Genomic DNA, 23,997 nt, shown 5'->3' with positions numbered 1-23,997 from the left:
CGGGCACCACGTCAGCACCACATCATCTGGGCTTTTTCTTTTGCCACGGAAGAGGCAAAGAAGGGCGGAAAAAAAAAGAGAGAGAGAGAAACCAACTCGCCGGCGCGGGCCAATCACAGGCGGGCGGCAAGCGCACAAAGGGTGCGGGCGGCGCGCGGGGCGAGCGCGAGAAGGGGGTGCGCGGCGGGCCGGGGGCGGCGGCACCGGCTCCCGAGCGCGCCCACTCCGGGCGCCGCCCTTCCCGGGGGCGCGGCTGCGGCGGCGACTGGGACCCCGGCGCGGGCGGCGCGGCGGCCTCCGAGGCGGCGCGCGGGCAGGTCACCCGAGCCGGCCGAGGGCGGGCCGGGGCGGCGCCGACTGGGGTGCGGGGCCGGCGCGCGGCTCGCGCTCTCGGCCGGGTCTGCGGCGGCGGCGGCGGCGCGCGGGGGAGGAAGATGCTGCAGTCCCTGGCGGGCAGCTCGTGCGTGCGCCTGGTGGAGCGGCACCGCTCGGCCTGGTGCTTCGGCTTCCTGGTGCTCGGCTACCTGCTGTACCTGGTGTTCGGCGCCGTGGTCTTCTCCTCGGTGGAGCTGCCCTACGAGGACCTGCTGCGCCAGGAGCTCCGCAAGCTGAAGCGGCGCTTCCTGGAGGAGCACGAGTGTCTGTCCGAGCAGCAGCTGGAGCAGTTCTTGGTGCGGGTGCTGGAGGCCAGCAACTACGGCGTGTCGGTGCTCAGCAACGCCTCGGGCAACTGGAACTGGGACTTCACCTCGGCGCTCTTCTTCGCCAGCACCGTGCTCTCCACCACAGGTAGGAGGCCCGGCGCCCCCCGAACCCCGATCCCGCCCGGGGCCTCTGCGCTGCAGTGACCTGGGCGGGGGAGGGGAAGCCGGAAGCGGACGAGGTGGCTTCTGGACGTGACTTGGGTGTTGCCGCCCGCACCTCCTGGGAAGGGGTCCCCAAAGCGATCGGCCTGGATGGCCGCAGGGACTTTACTTCCTTTCTCTTTTCTTTTCAACGCCAAGTGTAACGGCCGGCCTCTGTAGCATCCTGGGCGCCGGGTGAGACCCGCTCTCCGGGGCTCCAAGGGCGCTCGCCGTCCTCACGCATCTCGAGGGCTGAGGCTGCGGGAGCTACTGAGAATACGTTCACAGGTCACCTTCCCGAGGGGGCCTTCTCTTTGGAGGGTTCATAAATATTGCGGCCCTTTTGGTCCCTGGAGGTGGTTTGGGGGGACAGCCGAGTGACATCACTGTGCTCTTCGCAGGTGACCTCTGAGCGGACTGGCGGATCGCGTTTCTTTTCGGAGTTGGACGAGGGCTGAGGGAGAAGGAAGGGGGGCATCAGTTGCCTAGGATCTGGCGAGGTGGGGGCACCTCTGATTCAGCAGTTCTCCCAACTTTGAGTGCTGGGTTGCCCTTAAACTTTGAAGCGCCACTTTCCCGCACTGCACAACCGGCCCGTAGCGCCCCAGTGGAGGAGCGCCCGCAGGTGAAGGCTGAGGCCGGGCTGTGCCCCAGAGCACGGAGCGGTCACTGTGGATTAGGTCAGTGAAGAGGGGCGTAAATCGATATTCAGACGCTGGGCGGATGCTCAGAAGCGTCCCGGGCAGTCCCTTCCTTTCATCCATGAGGTCGAATCCTCGAACAGTCCGTCGTGGCGTGGCACAAGGTCACACACTTCGCAGTTACCAGTGTAGACCCAGAATCCGGGCCTTGAGGTTTACCTGCGAAAAACGTTTTTTATCAGCCTGCCACCGGCTGCATCCACCACCTATACAGGTGAATCAGCATCCTCTTTGTGTTACTCCAGCACTTCCTTCACCCCACCCCACCCGCTGCTCCCTTCCCAGGGTTTATTTGTTTGTAATCCCCTTTCTGCTAAACCCGGTTGATTGTTTTAGTAATTAGTTGGTAATAAGTAATACCCTCCACTGTCCACGTAGAACATGCAAAACAGTCTATTCACAAACCTGGAGTGAATTACTAAACTAATGTAAGTTTACTCTGAAATAAAAAGAAGTCGAATTCTAGCTTGTATTGTGATATCTTAAAATGTGTTAAATGTAGCCCTGAGTAAGACCTGCCATCTCTTTCCTGAGAATGTTTGCTCCTTTGCCAACCCCACCCCTTGTATTTTTATTTTGACTACTGCTTCCATCTTGTTTACCTAGCTCTGTTCCTCAGATCACTTGGAAGTCACCAAGCCTTTCCTTTCGGGTCCGTTTGCGCTCCATTGAAAATCAGGCTTTCGCTGCAGAGGTGTGTGTCCGCTGGGCTACAGAACGACTACAACTGGGTCACGGGGTTGGGTAAACATTTTGAAGGATGAGGATATCTTTTAGTACCTTCCTCATAATAACACTTTGAAGATAGAACAAAATGAGAATAGTGTTTGAGAAAAGAACTGGGAGAGCAAACAGTTTCTGTTTGTGCCACATCAGTTTGCTCTCCCTGGGTGGCATTTCACATCGTTGAAGCTCATTTATAATCTCAACATCGTATGCACCTAATTAAATTCTCCAAACCTTGAATAGACTAGTATTTCCCAGAGTCCCTCCCCCCACCTTTTTTAATTAGGAAAAAAATGCAATTCTTGTATAAAAGGGGTAGGGATAGATGTCTTATTATTGGTATTCAGATTGCTTTGTGGTTCCTCAGAAAGTCTGTCGTGCAAACAAGAGTTCATTTAGGAAATCAGTGCAGGGGCACTTAAGGACAAATTAAATGAAAAAGGTGACTCTTGCTTTGGCAAATTAGCAAAGCAGTAAACTCTTGTTTTAGTAAAACTATTCTAAACCAAGGATACTCTTCTGTTGGTTTTGTACTGACCCGTTGTCTGACAAATTTGGTGTTCCTTATGGTATGAAAACTCTGGTCCCAGAGTAAAGCCTGCATATGCATTATTAGAAAAATATAATCTTTGGAAAAGTGTCAGACAACTTGAGTGAAATTGGCATTGTGGTTTAGGTTTCTCCTTCAGGTGGATATTAGACATGTAATGCCTTTTCCCCAGACTCTTCTAGCACTGTGGATGGCAAATCCCTGAGATAACCATCACCCAGTCAGTCCGTACCCCCACGCTGGCTTGTTCAGAAGGGGCCCCATAGGCATGGTCATCACTTGTAAAACAGAAATGTCTTTACATCAGAACACTCTCACCCCAGGAAGTACAAGCTTCCGTTTGTGGAAGGAGCTGGACGAAGCCTTAGGTTGGTCCTTCAGCACTGGTCTTTCCATTCTCTGCTCTGCGGAGGACCACCAGTAACTTCCAGCAAATCATTTAACACATCCGTACCTCCCCGTGAATACAAAAGATAAATCAACAGCTCCATGGGAATCATATAAGAATGAAAGAATCAAAACACTTGAGCTTTTCAAGCGCGAAGGGCTATGTAGATGAAAGATACTATTATAGAATGCAGTATTTTCCACACACTTTTTACACTGTGATTTTTTTTAAGCATTGAGGAAATAATGTCTTGGTGACACTTGGGGAATAAGATAATTTTTATTAACATTATCTTTAGTAGCCTTCTAAAGCTTTGAACAGTCTTGTTCTTTCTTGAGATCAGATTGTGATAGCAATTTGCAGTAAGTTTGTTTCTTTAATCTTCCTAAGCAAGGGCACATCATAAGGCTAAATGTTTGGTAAGAATATGGTCTATATTCATATAAATATATAAGCTGTCACTACCTTTTGCTGTTTTTATCGTATGCTCTCTGTTGACCTGGGATCCCAATTACAACTGTGTCCCTTTTTTTTCATTTGTAGCCGTGGTGCCTACTTAGGATGCTGTTTTAACCCTGTTTATGAAGAAATGTTTTAAAACTCTTATTAAAGACTGAAGTAAAGGAACTTAATTGTGCTTGTTTGATAGTAGCCTTTAATTTAGTCAGGTGGGGAGTTACTACAGCATTGGTAGCTTTGAGTAAGAGAAAGAGGGAAAAGGTAATGGAGGATGGGGTGGGAACTGGATCAAAAAAATATACATTACCTGACATAAAGAAGTTTTATGAGCTTGACACGTCAGTGTGGGTAAATAAAATTTTGGGACACAGCCACACCCATTCATTCATTCATGGACTCTGGCTGTTCTCACGATACAAGGCCAGAGTTGGGAAGTTGCCACAAAGACCATATGGACTGCGAAACCTAAAATATTTATTATTTGGCCTTTACAGGAAAAGTTTGCTGACCTTTGCTTAGAGGGAGCTCTAAGTCAGAATAATTCTGGCCACTTTATTTTACTGTGGAAAAGTCACGTTTATCTTCTGAGACTTTTTTGTACTGCTCTTTTAAATGAATGGTATGTAACATTTAAATTATGCCCTCGCCTCCCCTCTCCTCTCCAAATAAAGGATTAATTCTTACAGGCTGTCACTAGCTTTGGGTCCAATTTCTGATTTTTGTTTTTTAAACAAAAAACAGAAAGCTACACGTCACGTTGGGATTACCCACCTAAAATGTGTGGTAAATACTGTATTATATCTATATCAGAAATGATAAGAAGGAAATTTCCACCAAGAGCAAACAAGCTCTAAGCAACCAGGAAAGAGATCTCAAAAAGTTGATGCTTATTCACGTAAGGGGCCTCAGTCTCCATTCTGGGCCTTTACATTTAATTCTAACAAATGAAGTTATGTGGTTTTTGAGTCCATCCCAGGTGAAAGAGGGGAAGACACAGCTATAGGCAAATATAAGTGACAGGTCATGAAAAGACAAATAATTCTAAAAATCAGAAAAATAATGATATTTAAAAAATCAAACTCACATTTATGGGATCCTTTACTTGTGCCAGGCAGTATTTACATGTGTTATCTTCCAGGTATCAAAGAATCCAGTGAGTTGTAGGGATCATGATCCTGATTTCTCAGAGGGGGAAGCAGAAGTTTAGGTTGAATCATTTCTCTCCCTAGATCACAAAGCTAGAAATGACAGGGTCTTGATATGATCCCACTGGATATGTCTGATTTAAGAGTCTGAGCTTTTCTGGGGTACTCAAGATTTTATTTCTAATTGGAAAACAGAACAAAAAACCACATAAGCTCAAGAAACAACACTTCTAAGACATTACCTTTGCCACAGACAATTTCATATACCTGAAGAGGATACCATTGTTTTAGAACACATTATAGTATTTGATAGCCTTGAATCATAAAAAAAAAAAAAAAAAAAAAAAGTTCTGCATGCTTTTGTTTAAGGCAGGGAAGTATGCAATAAGTTCTAGAAATACTTGTACCATACTGGTCAGAGAGAGCAGATGTTTAGTGTTTAAATGTGTAATCTATAAAACGTCTCAGTTCTTTAGTGTTTTGAAGTGCTTTTTTTTTCACAACTGTAAATTTGCTGTTATCTATGCTTATTTTATAGTACCTTGAACATTCCGTTACTGTTATAGATGACTGTTGTAATTAAAAGAAATTATGTCTTTGTTTTTATGACATAACCCTAAGTTTTTGTCAAGAACCTGGTCTTGGGGTTGTCCCATTAATCTGATGGGGAAACCCGGTTCCTTTTAGGTTAAGTTATTGTATGGCGCTGCTCCTCGGACTGCTAGAGATGGGATAGTGTCTATTGTCCAGAGAGTAGACTGCTGAAGCCCACGGCGCTGAAGCCCAGGAAATTGTCAACACTTAGAATTGGTTTGCCACATAAAAAGTTCAATTTCCTATAGTTCAACATACTGTAAGTTGGTTTCAGTGAGTAGAGACACCATCTACCTCATATGCTCTCTTCGACGTCCTCAGAGTTGCACTGTGCTAGATCTTATTCTCAAGAAACCTCTTTGAACCGCAAGGATAGCCAAATTCATGAAATACTCAAGAGCTTTACCAAAGGGGTTTTACTTTTTCTATGAGAAACCTTGACTGTTGGCTGTGCCTTGTTCACATTGCCAGCTGATGGCATGAGTTAAAGGCTGACCCGTTATCCAAAAGCAGGGAACCTTAGCAGTTTTCTTGACACCTCCCCTGCCATGACTTTTTTAACTCTTGGACTCAGTTTGTGCTCTGTCTTTGCTCATTCTGGGAGATCCCTTATTCTCTTTTTAATCCTCAGAATGGTGGCCACACTGCCAGCAGCACTCTTCCCGGCGGTGCCCCTGACCCAAGGTCAAAGTGAAGGAGGAGAATGGGGAGTCAGAGGAGTAGAGGGGGTGCACCTGAAAGACCTGTGCCCCCTCTCCCCAGCATGCATCAGACAGGCAGAGCTTCTTATCTGTTGTGTTTGAGGCATCCTCATGCTCCCTTTCTTTAATTTGCCAAACAGTCAATTGTTATATTAAAGAGATGAATTGGGTTAAGTTAGACATTCGTAGTGTTCTTTCATCTCTTTGATCACAGATCAGATTGTATTGGCAATACTTTTTGTATTGGCTGCTCTAGCCAGGGTTGGCTTGTTTTGTGGTAGGAAAAACCTGTTTCGGGAAGTCTTAGTAGGTTAATTTCTTGGTATCCAGTGAGGGGCTCTAGACAGAAAGCTCCCAGGGGTCTTGGGAGATCCACATAATCCAAAGAGTTGATATAATCATGGCTGGTGGGTTCTCGTGGATTCTGGGGAGAGAACACAAAACAAGTGGCATGTCTCTAGGAGATTTTAAAAGACGAAAAAAAGGCTGTTTTTCATTTTACCCAGTGTGGTCAACAGATTGTGTGGTAAAAATAAGAGCTGGGAGGCATTAATTGTAAGGCTCGTTCCTAAATCTTTCAGCTGCTCTGTGAGTTAAGCTCTTTAACCAAGTTGATGCCTCAGTCCTCCTTCCACTGTTCTATTGAAGCCTCTTGAGCTTCAGACTGTGGTTTCCTTGTTTGGCTAGCAGCACAGTCCGAGGACCATCTCTAGTCCAGATGTGCACTGAGGAGGGGGAGGAGGCCCGACTAGAAAGGGAAGAGTGTCCGCTGGGGCGTGCTGAGCTAGGCGAGTCTGGGGCTTGGGGCCACCTGGAAGCAGGTTCTCCTCCCAGTTCCCAGCCCTTCCACCATTTCTTCCTGTTCTTTGTCCCCAGCAGAGTTAGTCTTCTACCCGCTGGTCCCCAAAACACCTTGTATGCTCTCATAGCACTTGCTACCTTATACTGAAATACTCTGTTCCTGTCACAGCACTTGCCATCTTGTATTGAAACTGTATTCCCACAAGAGTGATCTCCTAGAGGATGATCTCAAGGCCTCATTACCACCCTAGCACTCAATAAGTTCTCAATAAGTGCAATTTCAGGCACATTTCCTACCATGTCTGAATGCTACCTTTTTTGTAAAATAAAGAAGGTTCCAAAGGAGTTATTCTTGTCAAGAGACCTTAGTATGATTTCATTGTCTTGATGAAGAAACCAGACATACTGCTTAAATGACTTTTGAGGTTATTCATATAAAAACAATTCTATCTGAGTACTTCATATATACGCAGTGCACCTGGTGAGGCCCTCGGTGAATGAGAAGTGGCTCTCACTCTCAAGCGGCCAGAATCTAAGGAGAGGAGAAAGGCATTCATTTTCAACAAATACCTAATGAGCACTCATGTTCACCAGATACTTTTCTTGGCCGTTCCAGATATAGTAGTGGAACAAGAAAAATTCTTGCCTTCCTAGTGGGAGGAGAGGGGAGAGACAATAAGCAAGATAATTAAGTAAAATGCATAGTATGTTAGACAGTGATAAGGGCTAGGGAAAAAATTAAGCAACAAAAGGAAATAGGGAGTATACCTTAGTTTGGGCTTGGGATGGGGCGGATGGGCGTGGTTTCCATTTTAGATAAGGTGGTCAGAGAAGGCTTTACTCAGAAGATGGTGTTTGAAGGTGATGGGGAGCGAATTATACAGCTTTCTGTGTTTCAGAACAAAGGCTTCATATTAGAGGGACAGCTGGGAAGCCATTGTGTCTGAAGCTGAGTGAAAAGGGGGAGTGATGAGGTTCAAAGAGAAAGAGTGGGGGCAGAGTGTATAGGGGGAGTTGTGGGCTCTCTGAGTGAGGCGGAACGCCCTGGGGGATTTTAAGCGAAGGGCTGCTGTGATCTGGCTAGTTTTAACAGGTTCCCTGTGGCGGATGAGGGAGCACAGGGTGGATGTCCAGGGCTTAACTGGGAGGTAACTGCGGGTGGATTGGATGTGAGATGTGAGAAAAAAAGTAAACAAGAAGGACCCTGGGGCTTTTGGCATGAGCACCTGGCAGAGTGGAGGGAAGGCTGTGGAAGGAACAGGATTTGGGAAGAGGATCTTGGGCTTATTTGTGGACCTGTCGAACTCAAGGTCCCTACTGGGCAATGTCATAGGGCCATATTTACAGTATAAATAATAATGCCTTCCCTTTGTGTAGTATGTCATGATTTGAAGTTATATCACACACACTGATAGAGATTAATTCTCACTGCGGGGTTAAAGGAGGCTTCTGGAAGGTGATATATGAATTTGGCGTTGAAGGAGAAAGAGAATGTCAATAAGTAGAGAAGATGAAAAAGATATTCTAAATTGAAGGAAAAACATGCGCAAAGACCAGGATGTATGAATTCTCTGGACTGAGTTGCTGTTTGATGAATACATTTAATAATAGCTTGCTTCCAAACTAAGAAAGAGCATTTAAACTATACTATTGTTTTCTAATTTAATAGTATTTAAGATTGTGTGGAAAAGGGCAGACGGATTTGCTTTATATCTTCTTAAATATAATAACAAGATATTTAATACTTGAAACAATAATTAAACAATATTCAGATTATATATGGAGTCTAAAGAGAAGCAATAAATAAATATCTTCAGTAAATAAATAAATTTCAGCAGTAGTTAACATTAAGAAAAGTTACCAAGGAACGAATCTAGGCAGTTTCTGTTTTTAGGAAGCAAATAAAAACAGGTATGCATTCTTTATTCTTTTTTATTTTTCCCTTTGCACAACATATAAACACATTTACACCTTGTAGTAGTGTGTCAAAGGGGAAAACTATCATCATGATTCTCAGAAAAACACCTGAGTAGTTTTCATTTTCCGCCATATGTTTTAAAATTTGCTAATTTACTTTTTGAAATAAACCCATTAGTATAACTGTTGTACCCTGCTAATCCTTAATGATCTAAATATCTTCTTCTTTTTCTCAAATACTGCATTTTTTTGATGTACCCTCACCTTCTGAATGACAAGAGGGACAGTGAAATGTTTTAAACGAGAGTTAGAAGGTAAAACATTATTGTAACTAAAATTCTTCAAATGCTTGAACATCCATCCGTTACCAAGGCACTCAATTATTTAAAGACTGTTTAGGTAGATTAAGTTAATTAAAGAAGCTGGAGAGGCTGTTCCACAGCTGCCTACATGCCAGACTGACTCACTTATTTGAAAATTCATAAAATTCTGAGCAAGGAAGAAAATTCTGAGCCCCCATAGCACTACCTACCCACCACCCAGTGTTCTGACAAAAGGCACTCAGAAAAATAGCATATCGCCCACAGGCTAGCTCAAACACATGTATCTTGCAGTGGAAAGATGCAGTTACACACGCTGAAACAGCAGGGAAGAAGTACTATTCCACATAAGCAATTTGACACCATCTGACCTTCTCTTCCCACTACTGCAAAGCATCTAATGTTTAACAGTCAAACTAAGATGGAAAGAAAAAAACTGAAAAAATTATAATTTTAAAAAAGCAACAAAAAGCAAACTTTTGCTAGTAGTTTATGGTTGTGATATAAACTTAGGTTTGATCTTTCAGCAACTCTGGTTGAACACCTGTTATTTGTTCACTCATTCTTCTGTCAGATCTGTTGTAGAACCTCTTTAGTGATTTTTAAATTTCATTTATTATACTTTTCGCCTCCAGAGTTTCCATTTTTTAAAAAAAATTTTATCTTTATTGATATTGTCTGTTTTATACATTATCATATCCATTATTTCTTTAGTCAAGCGTTCCTTTAGTTCCATGAACCTGCTTGTAATGGTTGGTTTGAAATCTTTCTCTGTTAAATCTGACTTCCAGTCATTCTTACGGGCCATGACTATTGCCTGGCTTTTCGTTTTTTGTTTTCTTTTTTCCTAGCATATGGGCCATACTTTCCTGTTTCTTTGCATGCCTTGTAATTTTTTATTGGAAACTGGACATTTTAGGTAATATATTGAAGAAACTCTGCATGGGTATTAGGCCCTCTCCTCTCTCAGGGTTTGTTCTTGTTATTTGCTTATTTAGGTGTATTGGAGAAAAAACAGTGCTTACTGGGACATGGAGACTGATATGACCACGGGCAGGGAAAGAATTTATTGGGAAGCTCTCCCAACAGAGGGGGTCTGGAGAACAGACTTCAGCTCACTCCTGGAAGGGGGTGAGGGATTTGAATTTATACAGAACTTTCCTAGGTGGGGAAATGATAGTTGGTGGGAGGGGGTTGAGGATTGGAGTGAAGTGCAGGGGCCAATAGGAAGCCCTAGAGGTGGAAATTTTTCTTGATGGTGACTAGAAGATAGTGGGTTAGGGAGTTAGGGTTTCTTGGCATGCAGATGTTTCTTTGATCTGTAGGGATTTTATCTCCCTCTGATATGCAGGTAGGGAAGGTTTCCATTTCCCTTTACTCCAGTCTCTATGTGGTTTCTTTGTTTAACCTGTGGGGAAGTGCCGTGCCCTTAGGCATGTAGGTTTATGGGGGATGGGGTTAGTCTTTCCTCAGTGCATTTCAGGGGAAACTGAGCTATAGCTTGTTAATTACTGCAAACCTCTAACAATGTGTTTAGATTTGGGATTATTTTAATGAAGTGGCCCCCAGCCCCCAGTCTCTGATGTGGCTCCTCAGGAAGGCATGGTTTTGCAGATGCCCACAATCATCCTGGGATGACAGGGCTACAGGTGGGCTCTTTAACCACGCCCAGCTGTTAAATTCCAACAGTGCCTTGGGGCATAAATTTCTGAAGGCCAATCCAATCCAATTATGGTTTTTTGGAGGAAATAGTTTCCCAGGTCAGGTTTGATAATTTGTTCTTACCCCAGGAGGGCTCCTCGTAGCCATCTTATATCTGGTTCTTTCCTGCAAACTAGTTAGCCTACAGGCTAGGCTGTTTCTTCATTAAATCTGTGATTATCCTTCCAGTATCCTACCCTCCAGCCTCCACTGGTTTTGAGTGAGCTCTTAGGTTTAAATTTTTTCATGCTCTGTTTGCAGATGAAGCCAGTTGCTTTGGGAAGAGACCTCAAGCTTTCTGTTTATGGCCAGTTTCAACCTCCAGGCAAAATTCTCTGAGCCATGTCTCTAGAGCCTGGTGGTAGGGACATTGGCAGGCTTCTCTCCACGTGACCTCCACTCTAGCTGAGCACCTTGTGGAGGGGAGACTATAGCCTGAGTTCCTCTCACTTCCCTCTCCAAGCATGGAGCCACTGCCTCCTGAGCCAGGAGACGGGTTCTTTGGGCCCCACTTTCCTCTGTGTGCCATTCCCAAGGTAGACCCTCAGTTCTACAAGTGGGGGACTAGGTGACAGAAGGAAGCCCTTGCTTCTCAGCGGCCTTGCCCAGGACTTAACCTCAGCAGCCAGCAGCTGGAGACAGGATGAGAAACCCTGACATCTGGCTCCTCCCAGAAGAAAACCCTTTTGGCTCAGAGCTGGGGGCAGAGGGAGCCCTGTGTTCTTGGCTGCAGCACTCTGAGCTGGGAGAGGGTAGGAAGCAATGGGCCTTGGTTCAAATACTACAATCTCTTGCCTTTCCTACTGAATATTTGTAGATTTTCTTGAATACATGTTTCTTCCTTTGCCATTTACTCCTGGTGAGGCAGGTTAGTATTGGGAAAAGAGAGAAGATCTGGCAGACCTGACAGAGAGCATGGCTGTGAGACCCCGGCTGGAAACCACCTTAGGGAAGGCTGCCACTAAAGGACAATGCCTGAAAGACCCCACCGAGACCCTGGCCCCGAGGTCCTATTTGGAACTCTTTCCAGGGACAAAGGGAAGCCCTGGATACCTCCAAAAAACAGGCCTCCTCCATTGGCCCCCTGGGAGCTAACAGGTGGGGCAACCAATTGGAACAGCAAACAGCTGCCCCCCCCCCCAACATTAGGAAAGGGGAGGAGAAAGGTCTTAAGCCTAACCCATCCCCTCCTCTCCCCCACGGGCATCTTACCCTATAGCCTGTCCCACAATCCATGTCTCCGGTCATGTACTTACCTCTTTTCTTGTTTCCTTAGTAAACCCTTTGCTCCCTTGCCTACCTTATGGTATGTCCTTAAATTCTTTTACACGACTTAAGCCCACAACCTAGAAGCCCAGAGCCCAGAGCATTATGCTAACATTAGGACCATTTCTAGAGGCTTTAAAGGGATGTTTTAGATAATTTTGACCAGTTCCACCATGGAACAGGTTAGTCAAGCATTACATTGTAATGCCAGAAGTTGATCTCCCCTGAACACCTATTATTTGTAAAGGTAGTCACAGTGAGGCTAATAAAACATATTTGACACCTAAACTGGCCCATTGAGATTTACTCTTTTGCTTCACTCAGAACTGTGTTCTGTGATTTTTCTTAGTCCTTTCCTGACATGTGAGGCTTGTGTTGTTGATTGAGGAGTGGTGGTAGAGTATATGGCCATGGAATTCCTTTGCCATCCTCTTTGCTGTCCCTCTTCAGTGTTCCAGTCTCCGCACACAGCCATCCAAGGCGCAGTAGCATCACAGAGAGTGTTTCCTTGTGATCACGGGCGTACATGCCTTTTTCCATCCCTTATGCAGTGAATGGAGTTGTCATCAGACTGTATTTTTAGTGATATCAGATTGAATTAATATTAAGTTAAAAAGTACAGTTGTGGTAGTTTGGAGCTCTGTACCCCCAGAAAAACATATTTAAACTCAATCCATTCCTGTGGGTATGAACTCTTATAAATAAGACCTTTTGATGAGGTGACTTCAGTTAACTGTGGCCCACTTGATTCAGGATGAGGCTTATCCAATTACTGACGGCCCTAGAGGGAAGTCCACAGAGGGAGCAAGCTGCCACGGGGAAGCTAGAGTCAGTGGAACTGGGAAGAGAAGGGGAAAGCCAGGAGAGGCCGCCATGACAGAAAAGCCCAGGACCAAGGATCACCTGCAGCCAGCCCCAGGATGCCGGAGTCTTCTGGGCGAAAGCATTGCCTTGATGACGCCTTGATTTTGGACTTCTAGCCTCAAAACCATGAGCCAATAAATTCCTGTTGGTTAAGCCAACCCATTGCATGGTATTTGCTTTAGCAGCCAGGAAACTAAAACAATAGAACTTCACTTTGCCATCACATGTGGAGGATTTGGCAAAATCGGAGTGTGCCCATGGGGGTACATCACTCAAAACATCTAATGTTGGTTTAGCTGTTGGAAGAGGATGAGAATCACTGCTCTGAGGCAGACTTTAATTAGGCCTACCTCGTTGTTTCTCTTTTATTATCAGATTTTAAGCCCAAATGTTATCAGCTCAAAAGTAGAAAATAATTACTCTAGTTTGTACTCTGGTACCTTGAAGAGAAAGTAAGCAATAGGTGAGCTCACCATTAATTTAATTGTGTTTCTCCTTGCTTGTGTACACGATGGTTTTAAATGCTACTCTCCCTTTTATCTAAGAATACACTGAAGTCACCCACACTCGCCTCTTCTATTTTGCATGTTTATAAAGAGCAAAGAGGTGGTATGTGTTGGAGTAAGTAATGAGACCATTTGTTTTCCAGTTTTTCCTGCCCCTACTTATTTCCTTATCTGTGAAATGAAGCTGGACTAGAATCTAGCTAGAAGTTCCTAAAGAAACATCTTGACTGTAACACATTATGCTCATGTCTGTGTTCCCATTAAATGCTGATAGGCTCTGCTTTTTCCGAAGCAGGTAATTCTCTATTTCCCGTTCAGTGTAGAGGGAGAGTGTCCAGAAACTTCAGTGACAGAGACTGTTTCTGAGCTTGGTCAGAAAGACCCTTGAACTCGTCCCTGCAGAGGTATTGTAGCTCAACCTGGCCATAGACCTGGAGCCACATGGGACCTGCAGCAGCACAAACCAGGTGGTGTCTGCCCAAGAAACCACAGCACCTTGCACCCCTCTCTGCTTTTGTGCCACATGCATGCTGTCATGTTTGTTGGAAAATGTTTTTTTGCTAAATGGGAATGCGACCTGTGGCCGAATTGCTTCTTAACCTGGGTTAATTATGTGCTCTGCCTATTCAGCTCAGTGAATTTTCTCTCTTTATTTTCCTGAGGTCGTCTGCCTAAGTTAATGATTTTTCGGATGATATATGCTCTAATACCTTCAAGAGAGACTATGAAGTGAGGTCACCATTAATATTTAATTACGTGCCTGCATGAATTCACTTTTACATAGTCATAATTGCCCATTTTCTACTTATCAGCTCTAACTTGAAGTACGTTTTGATCTGCAAAAACCAAATTGCCTGATTCTATGAAGGAGACTACTTTAGTACGTTTGAACCAGTGGGAGGGTCAATCAGTGGACTCGGTCCTTTTTTTTTTTTAATAACCCTACCAGTGCTGGATTTTATCTCTTGTTACTTTAAACCAAGGGTTCTTAACCTTTTTGTTCACAGACTCCTTTGCCATATGAAAACCACAGATCCCTTACTAAGTTCACACTATACTGTGTATTATTTAATAAATATATCACACCTGCACCAACATGCCCCACAAGAATAATGCTTTTTCCAATTTCAATTCCAGCTCACAGACCCCTTGTTAAGAGCCCCTGCTTTAAATCCTGCCAGCACTCCCCCTTGAGATCCAGTGTAGATGCTGCTGCTCACTCTCAGGTCAACGGCTTGTCCCCTTGTCACGCCTTGGACTTCACATGGGGATCTGGTTCAGTAACACCAGGAATTCCTACCACTGGCTGCTGATCCCACGCTGAGAGCCGCATACACTATGCGTGGTGGCTTGGTCCTTGACCTCATTGGGTGCTGCTGCTGTCCATCCGCTAGTCTTAGAGATGTTGCCACTCTTTCTGATTATCTCAGGGTTTGTGCCTGCTTTCAGAAGGAGCCTGGTATGGCATTTTCTGACCTGCAACTTTGATTTCTTTGTCCTCTAGCTTTTCTTCCTTATCAGGTTCATGTGCAGTTCAGTTCTCAGAACTCAGCTTTTGGGAGCTTCCCATCTCTCTTAAGCAGTCTTTCCATCTAAAGATGTCTGTCTGTCTGTTTGCAGACGTGCTCTGAAATCTGTTTTCCTACATCTAGTGCCTGCCTGCAGCTCTATACCAGAGCTTCCTCCTTGGCCCTTAGAAATGCTATGGTGGTTATCAACTTTGGTTTGATTCTGTCTTCATTTCAATGAAAATTATAATTAACTGCAAATGAGTGAATCTTATGAAAATGCCAGTGAAATCCTTGAGAAACATGGGGTGGACAAGAGGTTAAAAGCAGTTACTGGTTTATTTCACAATCTCTAGAAATTGATTCCTTGAAAAATGGATTGTGTTCAAGGACTTATCATTTGTTTCCTTCTGACAGATATGAAATAGTAAAAGTATATTTTTTTAAAAAATTAGTTTTTTAAGAAGAAGTCTCCTCTAGAGTATGTGTTATTGGGTCCTTCCCAGGTCCCTTTGATCTAGGTCAGTACGTTAAAAATAAGCCAGAGTGACCTAATATGTATGGAAAACGTTGTTAGGCTAGTAAACTTTAAGTTTGTTTTCAGGAAATATGCTTGGGATTCAAGAAATAGTCTTGAATCTAAGGATGTGTGACTTTATTATACTCCTTAAACTGCCAATTTTGTAAGACAGAATTTGGCATCCTGTCTGATCCATGTCTATAGAAAAACAAAATTGTGGTGCTAATTTGTCCGAAACCTGAATAATACCCTGTAAAACAGTGAGTTTATTTAGTCTTTAGGGACAGTTGAAAAGGTGAAAAGTTTTGGTAGTTGTCAGTGTATAAAATTCTATGATTTTTGGCAGAGTTGTTTTTGTTTGGGATTGGGGAGAAGATTTGAAAGGAGGCGATATAAATAGCAAATGATTTAATAAAAAAGCCTTTAGCCTCAGTAAGGGTGTCCGTGGAGAATCATTTTAGTGTTTAGCATAGTTGGGGGCATAAATAGTCATGGATGGGAAATGAGGATGGATGAGATTAGGATGGACAGTAAGGAATATGCACATATGATAATACACATTTGAACAGTCCCTTTTACTTTTTAAAAGTGCTCTCACTAGCATTACTTTCTTTGATTGATAAAACATCCCTGGATGGATAGAAGGGAAGACCTTAATCATCCCAGTTTTACAGACGTGAAAACCAAGACCAGGAAATGTAAACTGTCTTGCTAGTGTGACTCAGTGGCAGGATCTGGAGTGACTCAAGTGCTCTGATGGTCCCCGGGAGCTGTAGAGTCAGTCGGCGAGGTTTAACGCACAGAGGAGAAGGTGGTGCAGGGCCCATGGGATCGAATGCCCATGACCTTCCATCCATTCGGTGACTCTAACTTCTAGTAAGTGCCTCAGGTTCTTCTTTGGCAACAGGGTCACTAGGAAACCTGTCCTGTTGCCAATGATCATGCACTTAAGATTCCCTAGAATCACTTCTTGAAAAGCTGAGAGAAGAGTAAGATCCTCTCTTGGGAATAGACACATGCCTAATGAAGTTTTTCAGTTTGCCAATATGTCCAGCTGAGCTGTGAGTATGAAGTGGTCATTTTGTCCAATACTTAATCAAGGGAAAAATTGTTTATTTCCAAAGTTAAATTGATGTTAACACTCATCCGTACTCGAGGATCAACTCCACCTGAAGCAGGTTGGGTTCTACTCCTTGGCCCAACATACCAAAAGAAGGAAGAATGTTTAAATGCAAATAATTCTCTGGCCTCCTAATCCCTTGTTTAGGCCAATTCTTTAAAATATAATTCTCACAGTTGCCATAGTAGGCAAATACCTATACTTTTTCCCTTTTCAGGAACCACTGTATTATTTTATTAAAAGCAGTTATCTGTGAGTGAAAAAATGATCTTTTCCATATAAATGTTTGTGTATATGCCTGCTTGGATAGGCATACACCTGAGGGTATATTCACCCCAGGATAGCTCAAGAAATAAGGACTTTTAACTGTAAAATAAAAGCCAAAATCGGTATTCACTTGGCCTACAAGAACCTTCTGCATTCCCACTATGAGCTGGGCTTGAAGTATAAAAATAAACAACAGATACCTAAACATGTTGCCTGAAGGGAACTTGGAGCCTAATCTCCAAGATCATCATGTGTGTTCCATTTCATACTTTTGAATGGTTGAATAAAAATGGAAGGTTTCTGGCAGTAGGACATCACAGCTGCATGTTTTTTATTTGAAACTTCTTCCTATATGATCTGGTTAAGAACAGGTTAATGAACCATCAAAATCAGTAACTTGAATTTTTGTTAATGATTATACTATGGCTTTCTTTCTGCCAAGTGAAATCCATTCATTCACTCATTCATACATGCCTAGCCTGTCTTTTGGGTACCTACTATGTGCCAGGCTCTCTTTTAGGTGCTGAGGAACATCAGGGAACAGCATAGACCAAAATACCTGCCTTGGAATATACATCTAGAAGGGGAGAAAGACAATAATCAATATAAAGATATTTTATGTCAAATAAGTGCCAAGGAAAAATAAAATATAGAAGGGAAGGGCACTATTGTATTGTATTGAGGGATGCATTGATATTTTACATGAAGTAGCATGAACAGACTTCTGTGAGTAGGTGACTTTTGAATTAAGAGCTGAAGGGAGTGAGTGAACCAGCCATATAATTAATCAAGGAAAGATCTTTCCCGGAAGAGGAGATAGCAGGTGCAAAGACCCCTGAGTCAGTAGTATACCTGGCATGTTCCAGACATAGCTAGGAGGCCCTTGTGGCTAGAGTTGAATAAGCAGTGGGGAGTAGGAACAGAGAAGGTCAGAGAGGTAAGAGAGGTCAGATACTATAGACCATACAGGCCAAAAGAAGGATATTAGGCAAGAAGAGTTGTAACACAATCTGACTGGTTGGGAGAATAGATTGTAGGAAGGCTGGGGCAGAGCTTTGAGACCAGTTAGTAGGCGATAGCTGTAACCATCAGAAAGTTCACAGTGGCTTGGAACACAGTGGTGGAAGGTGGGGTATGGTGAGCATTGGTTGGATTCTGGATTTAGCTTAATGGTGAAACCAGTCAGAATGCTGATGGAGTGGGTGTAGGTGAAAGTGAGAGAACAGGACAAGCATGACTGTAGGTTTTGGGGCTTGAGCAACAAAAAGATGGAGGTGCCATTGAGCGAGATGTGATCAACTCCAGTAGAAGCAGGTTGGGAGATGGTGGAGTATATCAAGGAGCTCTGGTGTAGACTTAAGTTTGAGATACCTTTGCAGAGGTCAAGTGGAAATAATGGCATGGGCAGGTGGAGGTATGTCTCTGGGGCTCTCCAATGCTCTCAGAAAGAGCAGGAATCAGATGTGAAGACTGAGGAGGGATCAGTTAATAATAGAAAAACCAGGTGATTACTGTAGCCTGGAGTTCAAGTGATCAGGTGATGGAGGTTGTGGTAGTTTGGAGTTATGTACCCCATTGCACCCTAGGAAAACATGTTATAATGAATCCATTCCTGTGGGTATGAATCCATTTTGAGTAGGACCTTTTGATGAGGTTACTTCAGTTGAGGTGTGACCCAATTCAATCAGGATGGGCCTGAATCCTGTCATTGGAGTCCTTTATAAGACACAGAGTGAAAGGCAGGGGAAGCAAGAAGCTGAAGGTCAGTGGAACCCAAAAGAGAAGGGAGAGGCTGCCATGTGCATTGCCATGTAGCAGAGGAGCCCAGGACCAAGGATTGCCAGCAGCCAGCCCCAGAATGTCAGTCTTGGAGAAGAAAGCATTGCCTTGGTGATGCCTTGATTTGGACCTTTTCCCAGCCTCAAAACCATGAGCTAATAAATTCCCATTGTGTCAGCCCGCCCATTGCATGGTATTTGCTTGAGCAGCCTAGGAAACTAAAACAGAGGTGTTTCAAGGGGGATGTTATCAAGTATGTCAGATAATACTAATGAGTAAGGTGAAGACTGAGAATTGACCCTCAAATTTAACAGCATCAAGGTCAGTGGACTGTGGGAGCAAAAGCCCAGTCTGAGTTAAAGTCAGCAGAAAACGAGAAGAATTGAAGGCAGAGGGCAGATAATGGTTTCTAGTTTTGTAGCAAAGGGGAATAGGGAAGTGGAGAAACAAGAGAGTTTTTTTTTTTTTCTTTTTGGAGGGGGGATTTTGTTTGTTTAAGGTGCAAGAATGATGTATTAGTTAGCTAAAGGGGTGGTGATACAAAATACCAGAAATCTGTTGGCTTTTATAAAGGGTATTTATTTGGGTTAGACGTTTACAGTTATAAGGCCATAAAGCATAAGTTACTTCCCTCACCAGAGACTTGCTACATGTTGGAGCAAGATGGCTGCCACGGTTCAGGCTTCCTCTTCCTCTGAAGCCTCCATGGTCCCAGCTTCTTCCAATATCAGTGGTAGACTGGGATAAGTTTTGTCTTTCTCCTTGGGCTTGTTTCTCTCCAGGCTCAGCTGCTCTCCTCTCTCCACAAGTTCGACTGTAGACTATAAGGCAAATGTCTCGTCTCTCTTTCTGGGGCCTCTGCCATGTCTATTGGAACCTTCTGTCTTTCGTCACGTATCTGCTTCTCTGCATATTTACTCCCTGGGTTTCCAGTATTAAAACTCCCAGCTAACTCCTCTGCTATGCTGTATAGTTTTCTCTGAGTCCCTGCCCCCTACTGATGTGGCCCACTCTCAACCTTAATCATAATTTAATCAAGTACAAGTGAAACCTCTGAATTCAAGACAATCCAATAGGCTCAGAGGAACAGACCAGTTTACAAACATAATCCAACATCTATTTTTGGAATTCATAAGCTACCAAACTTCTACAAATGACAATGGCAATTATGGAAAGAGGACAGACTCACTGGGGCTGTGTCCTTCTGAGACTGAGTGGGATGGAATCTCAGGTATGGTGGAGAGCTGGCCTTAGACACAGGAATTGTTTTCACACATGCAAGTAGGTGGGAGATTCGCTGGTGGGTCCCTGTGGTGTTTCCTCCCATTGGCTTCAGTTTTTTCAGTGAAATGCAAATGTAAGGAAAATTGGAAACAAAAGAACTTTTAAAACCTCACCATTATATTAACCCTAATTTTATTCTCCCATCTCTCAGTTTTCATCATCCTTTCTTTCAAGCTAGCCTCTTGGCTCCATCAAATTAAAATTCCCACTTGGCAATGGATGTTTATCCTTTTTTTTTTAAAAAAAAAAACAAAATTACCAAACTTTTGATGGGGACCTTTCCTAACTGATATGTTCCCAAGGATATGCCCAGCAATGGGATTTTTGTCTGCATAAATAAAATCTACAAAACAGAATTCTGCTTTTTAGTACAATGAAATAGTTTGAGTGTAATATAGCTTTGGGAACCTCTGGATTAAAAGTAAATCTAATTCAATCATTTTAGGATCAAGAAACTCATTTTACATTTTAAATGGCTTATTTACTGGGCCACAGTCAAGGAAATTAGATTCAACATCTAAAGCCTTTAAGACCAGCAATTCTCAAAGGGTGTAGGGGAGGAGAGGGCTGTGTAGTCTGAATACTAAATATTTTATTTTATGTTATTATTGATAGTGCAAATTGCAGAAATTAATGCTTGGCTGGGTATTCTGGGTTGTCATTTATTAAAAAAAATGGTCGTGGGTTTAAACTGTATAAGTCAGTTTTGGGTATTCACCTCTCTTAGTTTACATGGTCTTAAATGGTAAAACAATGCCAAATAAGTGTCTGATTTGAGAAGCTTGAGAATCCCTTGGACTGTGGTGTGCTTGTCCTAAGCTAGTAAGTTCCCTTGACGCTCCTTGCTGATGTGATGCTGAGAGCTATTTGAAAGCAAAAGAAGAAAACTTAATTCTTTTTTTTTTTCCATTAATTTTTGATAATCGATTCCTAAAAGAGAGGGGGTGGAAATCGTTAGCTCAAGTCATCATGGTTTAGTGGAAGTGAGGATGTTTCCCTTTCCTAAACTCTGGTTGGATTGAAGCACTGCAGCACAAACTGCCCTGCGGCAGCTTTTTGCAGTGGCAGCAAATTCTGGAGGCCCTGGACCGGTGCGGGTGGGGGGCCCCAGTGTCGTCACCTCCCGAGGAGTTGCTCCTGAAGGCCCTTTCCAGCCTGCATCGCCACGTTGCACAGGTGCAGGGCTGCCGAGGACCAGCTATAGCCAGCAGGGCGTTTTGAGCATAGCCGCTCTGCGTCCTGGGGCTGATGACTGAGTTGAGCCACACTCAGGAAAGAGTTGGTACCAGAATGCAATACTTTTAGAAATGGAGAAATTCATGCAGGAATTCACTGAACTTGTTCTTCCTTCATTTGGCTCTATGGGATGTGTATGTGTATGTCCACATAAGTGATGTAAATTTTTCCCACGGCTACTAGGCAATAAATACTGTTTGGGGAAAAACAAAACAAAACCTAGTGATGACTATTCTAACTAAAATCTTTAGAAGTCTTCCTCTCTATGGGCCCTTCACTGGGTCCTGACTGACCTAATGAAGAAGAGGTGAGTATATACAGGACTTGAGTTTTTAATTCAGATGACCTTAAATCAGGACCAAGTCCAAAGAAGGGGCAAGGACCGACTTCGCACAGTGATTACCCCCAACCGCTTCTGTCCTTCCATAGCACATTTATTTGGCCCCTAATAATATGTGTTTTGCTTTTTTTTCTTGAACGTTTTCTGCTTTTCCTTTCTACAACTAGATTTGTCATAAAATGAGACCATTCATTTGGTCCTATGTTTCTTTGAACATCTGGAGCATTGAAAAGTGTATCATACATAGTAGGTGTATCACAGGGACCTGAAAATCAGAACCAAAGAATATTCCCTCTGTTTTTGTGTGCGAATGAAAAAATGTGAAGAGATTTTCTATTTTTATGTTTTGTTGACTCCATCTCTCCCATGTGAGATACCTTCTCTTTCACCACCAAATTTCATTCTCATCTGCCAAGAATGTTTAAAGTAGACAAATCTTAACGTCTGACAAAGCACTAAGCATTCTCTGTGTATTTGTATCTAATAAGTGACCCTCTTTCCCATTAACTTCTGAGGGAAGTCATTTTTAAGGCTGCATATCATATCCAGTTGATGGCAAGTAGCTGTCCAGTTTTCAAAAACCACTTCAAGGCCATCAGTTTTATGAACTTGGCATGGTGGTTGCATGTTTGGTTGGTTGGTTTGGCTTTTGTTACTCTTGTTTGTTGTCCTGAAAACTCCCTTCTGAAAAGTAGCACTAAATGCTGGCTGCTTCTTATACGTATACCAGGTTGGAACTCACCTGAGTTCCCAGGTGAGGGAGGACCTGTGGAGCTCTTCCGCTGCCTTGCTTTTGCTTTATGCAGTTGCTATCCAGAGGACTTGGGATAAATGGAAGACAGAGTGATTAAAAATGGAGCAACAGGAGGTAACTGCTATTACTTCAGTATTCTCATTTTTTGAATGAGGGTTTGCAAAGGGAACAGTAAGCTTTCTTATCAAAAAGAGATGAGATGCGAATTCTCCTCTCCAAACCAGTGACTGGAGTCCTTCAACTTTGTGAGAAATACCAGTGAGAGAAAACTCTATGGTCCTGGTTTGAAACATTCAACATTTTTGGCAGCATTTGAATAAACTGGAAATATACTTCTCTGATTAAAAAAAATGTTTTGCATCATGAATAACTTCTAAAAAGTGTGAAACAGGAAGCAGACTTTGCCCAATGGATAGGGCGTCTGCCTACCACATGGGAGGTCCGTGGTTCAAACCCCATGCCTCCTTGACCTGTGTGGAGCTGGCTCATGTGCAGTGTTGATGCACACAAGGAGTGGTGTGCCACACAGGGGTGTCCCCTACATGGGGGTGCCCCATGTGCAAGGAGTGTTCTCCATAAAGAGAGCCACCCAGTGCGAAAGAAAGTGCAGCCTGCCCAAGAATGACCCTGCACACACACAGAACTGACACAACAAGATGATGTAACCAAAAGAAACACAGATTCCTGGTGCCGCCGATAAGGATGGAAGCAGTCACAGAAGAACAGACAGCAAAATGGACACAGAGAGCAGACAACTGGGGGGGAGGAGAAGGGAGAGAAATAAATAAAAAATAAATCTTTAAAAAAATAAAATAAAAAGCGTGAAACATAAGAAGTAGCAATCATGCCATACTGATGTTAGGATGAGCTTAACTCTGACAATGATTTATTGCCAGGTGGGCAGGTAAAGTAAGAAAGGCATAATTGGAATTCTTGCTGAATTCTCAAGGTCTGTCAGGAAACCTAGCCTTGCTGCTGACCTAGGGATTAGCTTGAATTCAAGCTCGTTTTATTTCTAATTTCATCTCCACTGAAATATACAACAGGTTTGGAAGTAATTGATTATAGTTAGATGTTAATGGTAAAATGAATTGACTTGAGAAGTTATTTTCTTACCCTGTGAGCTAATTTCCTCTTGATGGAGATTGGGTAATACTTTACATATGTGTTTTTAATCTCTTAAGTATGCACCTCTGTCAGTTGCTCCAGAAGAGGTGGTTTTTCCTTCCATCTCAGATTTGACTGGGTAAGAACCTCTTACTACCCTGCTTTTCATTAGGGCAGTGCTCAGGGTGCTCAGCTAGTAGCTGATAAACCAAAACCAGCCTTGTCTAAATGGGCGCCTCTTAGAATCCTCTGGTTTTCTCCTAGAAGGATGCGGTGTTTGGACTAGTAACCTGAGGCATAGAATGGTCAGAAGTCTTGTCTAAGCATGGCCACACTGTAGGTCAGGCTGAGGCACTCCTCCTTCATGTTCTCTGGCTCTGGGAGGGCTGGGTAACCGTGGGAGTCAGCTGTTTTGAGTCCTCTCTTAAGTTACCGTTGCAGTGTACAAGGCACTGTGCTACAATTTCAGACACAAAAATGTTACAGTCTTAATGGTCAAGCAGCTCATATCTTAGAGAAACATGTAAACTGATAATTATAACAGAAGTGATTGTACTTGTTGGAGAAAAATACAGCGCTTACTGGGACACAAAGACTG

The 23,997-nt window shown here is 43.4% G+C and overlaps 1 protein-coding gene across 1 annotated transcript in view; it reads left to right on the top strand.

Annotated features, from left to right (window-relative positions):
- The first annotated feature begins 357 nt into the window (after positions 1-357).
- The window catches only part of KCNK1 (potassium two pore domain channel subfamily K member 1), a 51,483-nt gene continuing 27,843 nt past the window's right edge, over positions 358-23,997 (top strand). Inside the window, exon 1 of the mRNA XM_004451020.4 lies at positions 358-789. Within this exon, the coding sequence (XP_004451077.1) occupies positions 435-789 (355 nt within the window). The 5' untranslated portion in view covers positions 358-434. The remainder of the gene's footprint in view (positions 790-23,997) is intronic.

This window comes from Dasypus novemcinctus, chromosome 13 (assembly GCF_030445035.2).
Source record: "Dasypus novemcinctus isolate mDasNov1 chromosome 13, mDasNov1.1.hap2, whole genome shotgun sequence".
NCBI classification, from domain to species: Eukaryota; Metazoa; Chordata; class Mammalia; order Cingulata; family Dasypodidae; genus Dasypus; species Dasypus novemcinctus.
The sequence above is the reverse complement of the archived record's forward strand: the minus strand, read 5'-3'. Positions and strand labels throughout refer to the sequence as shown.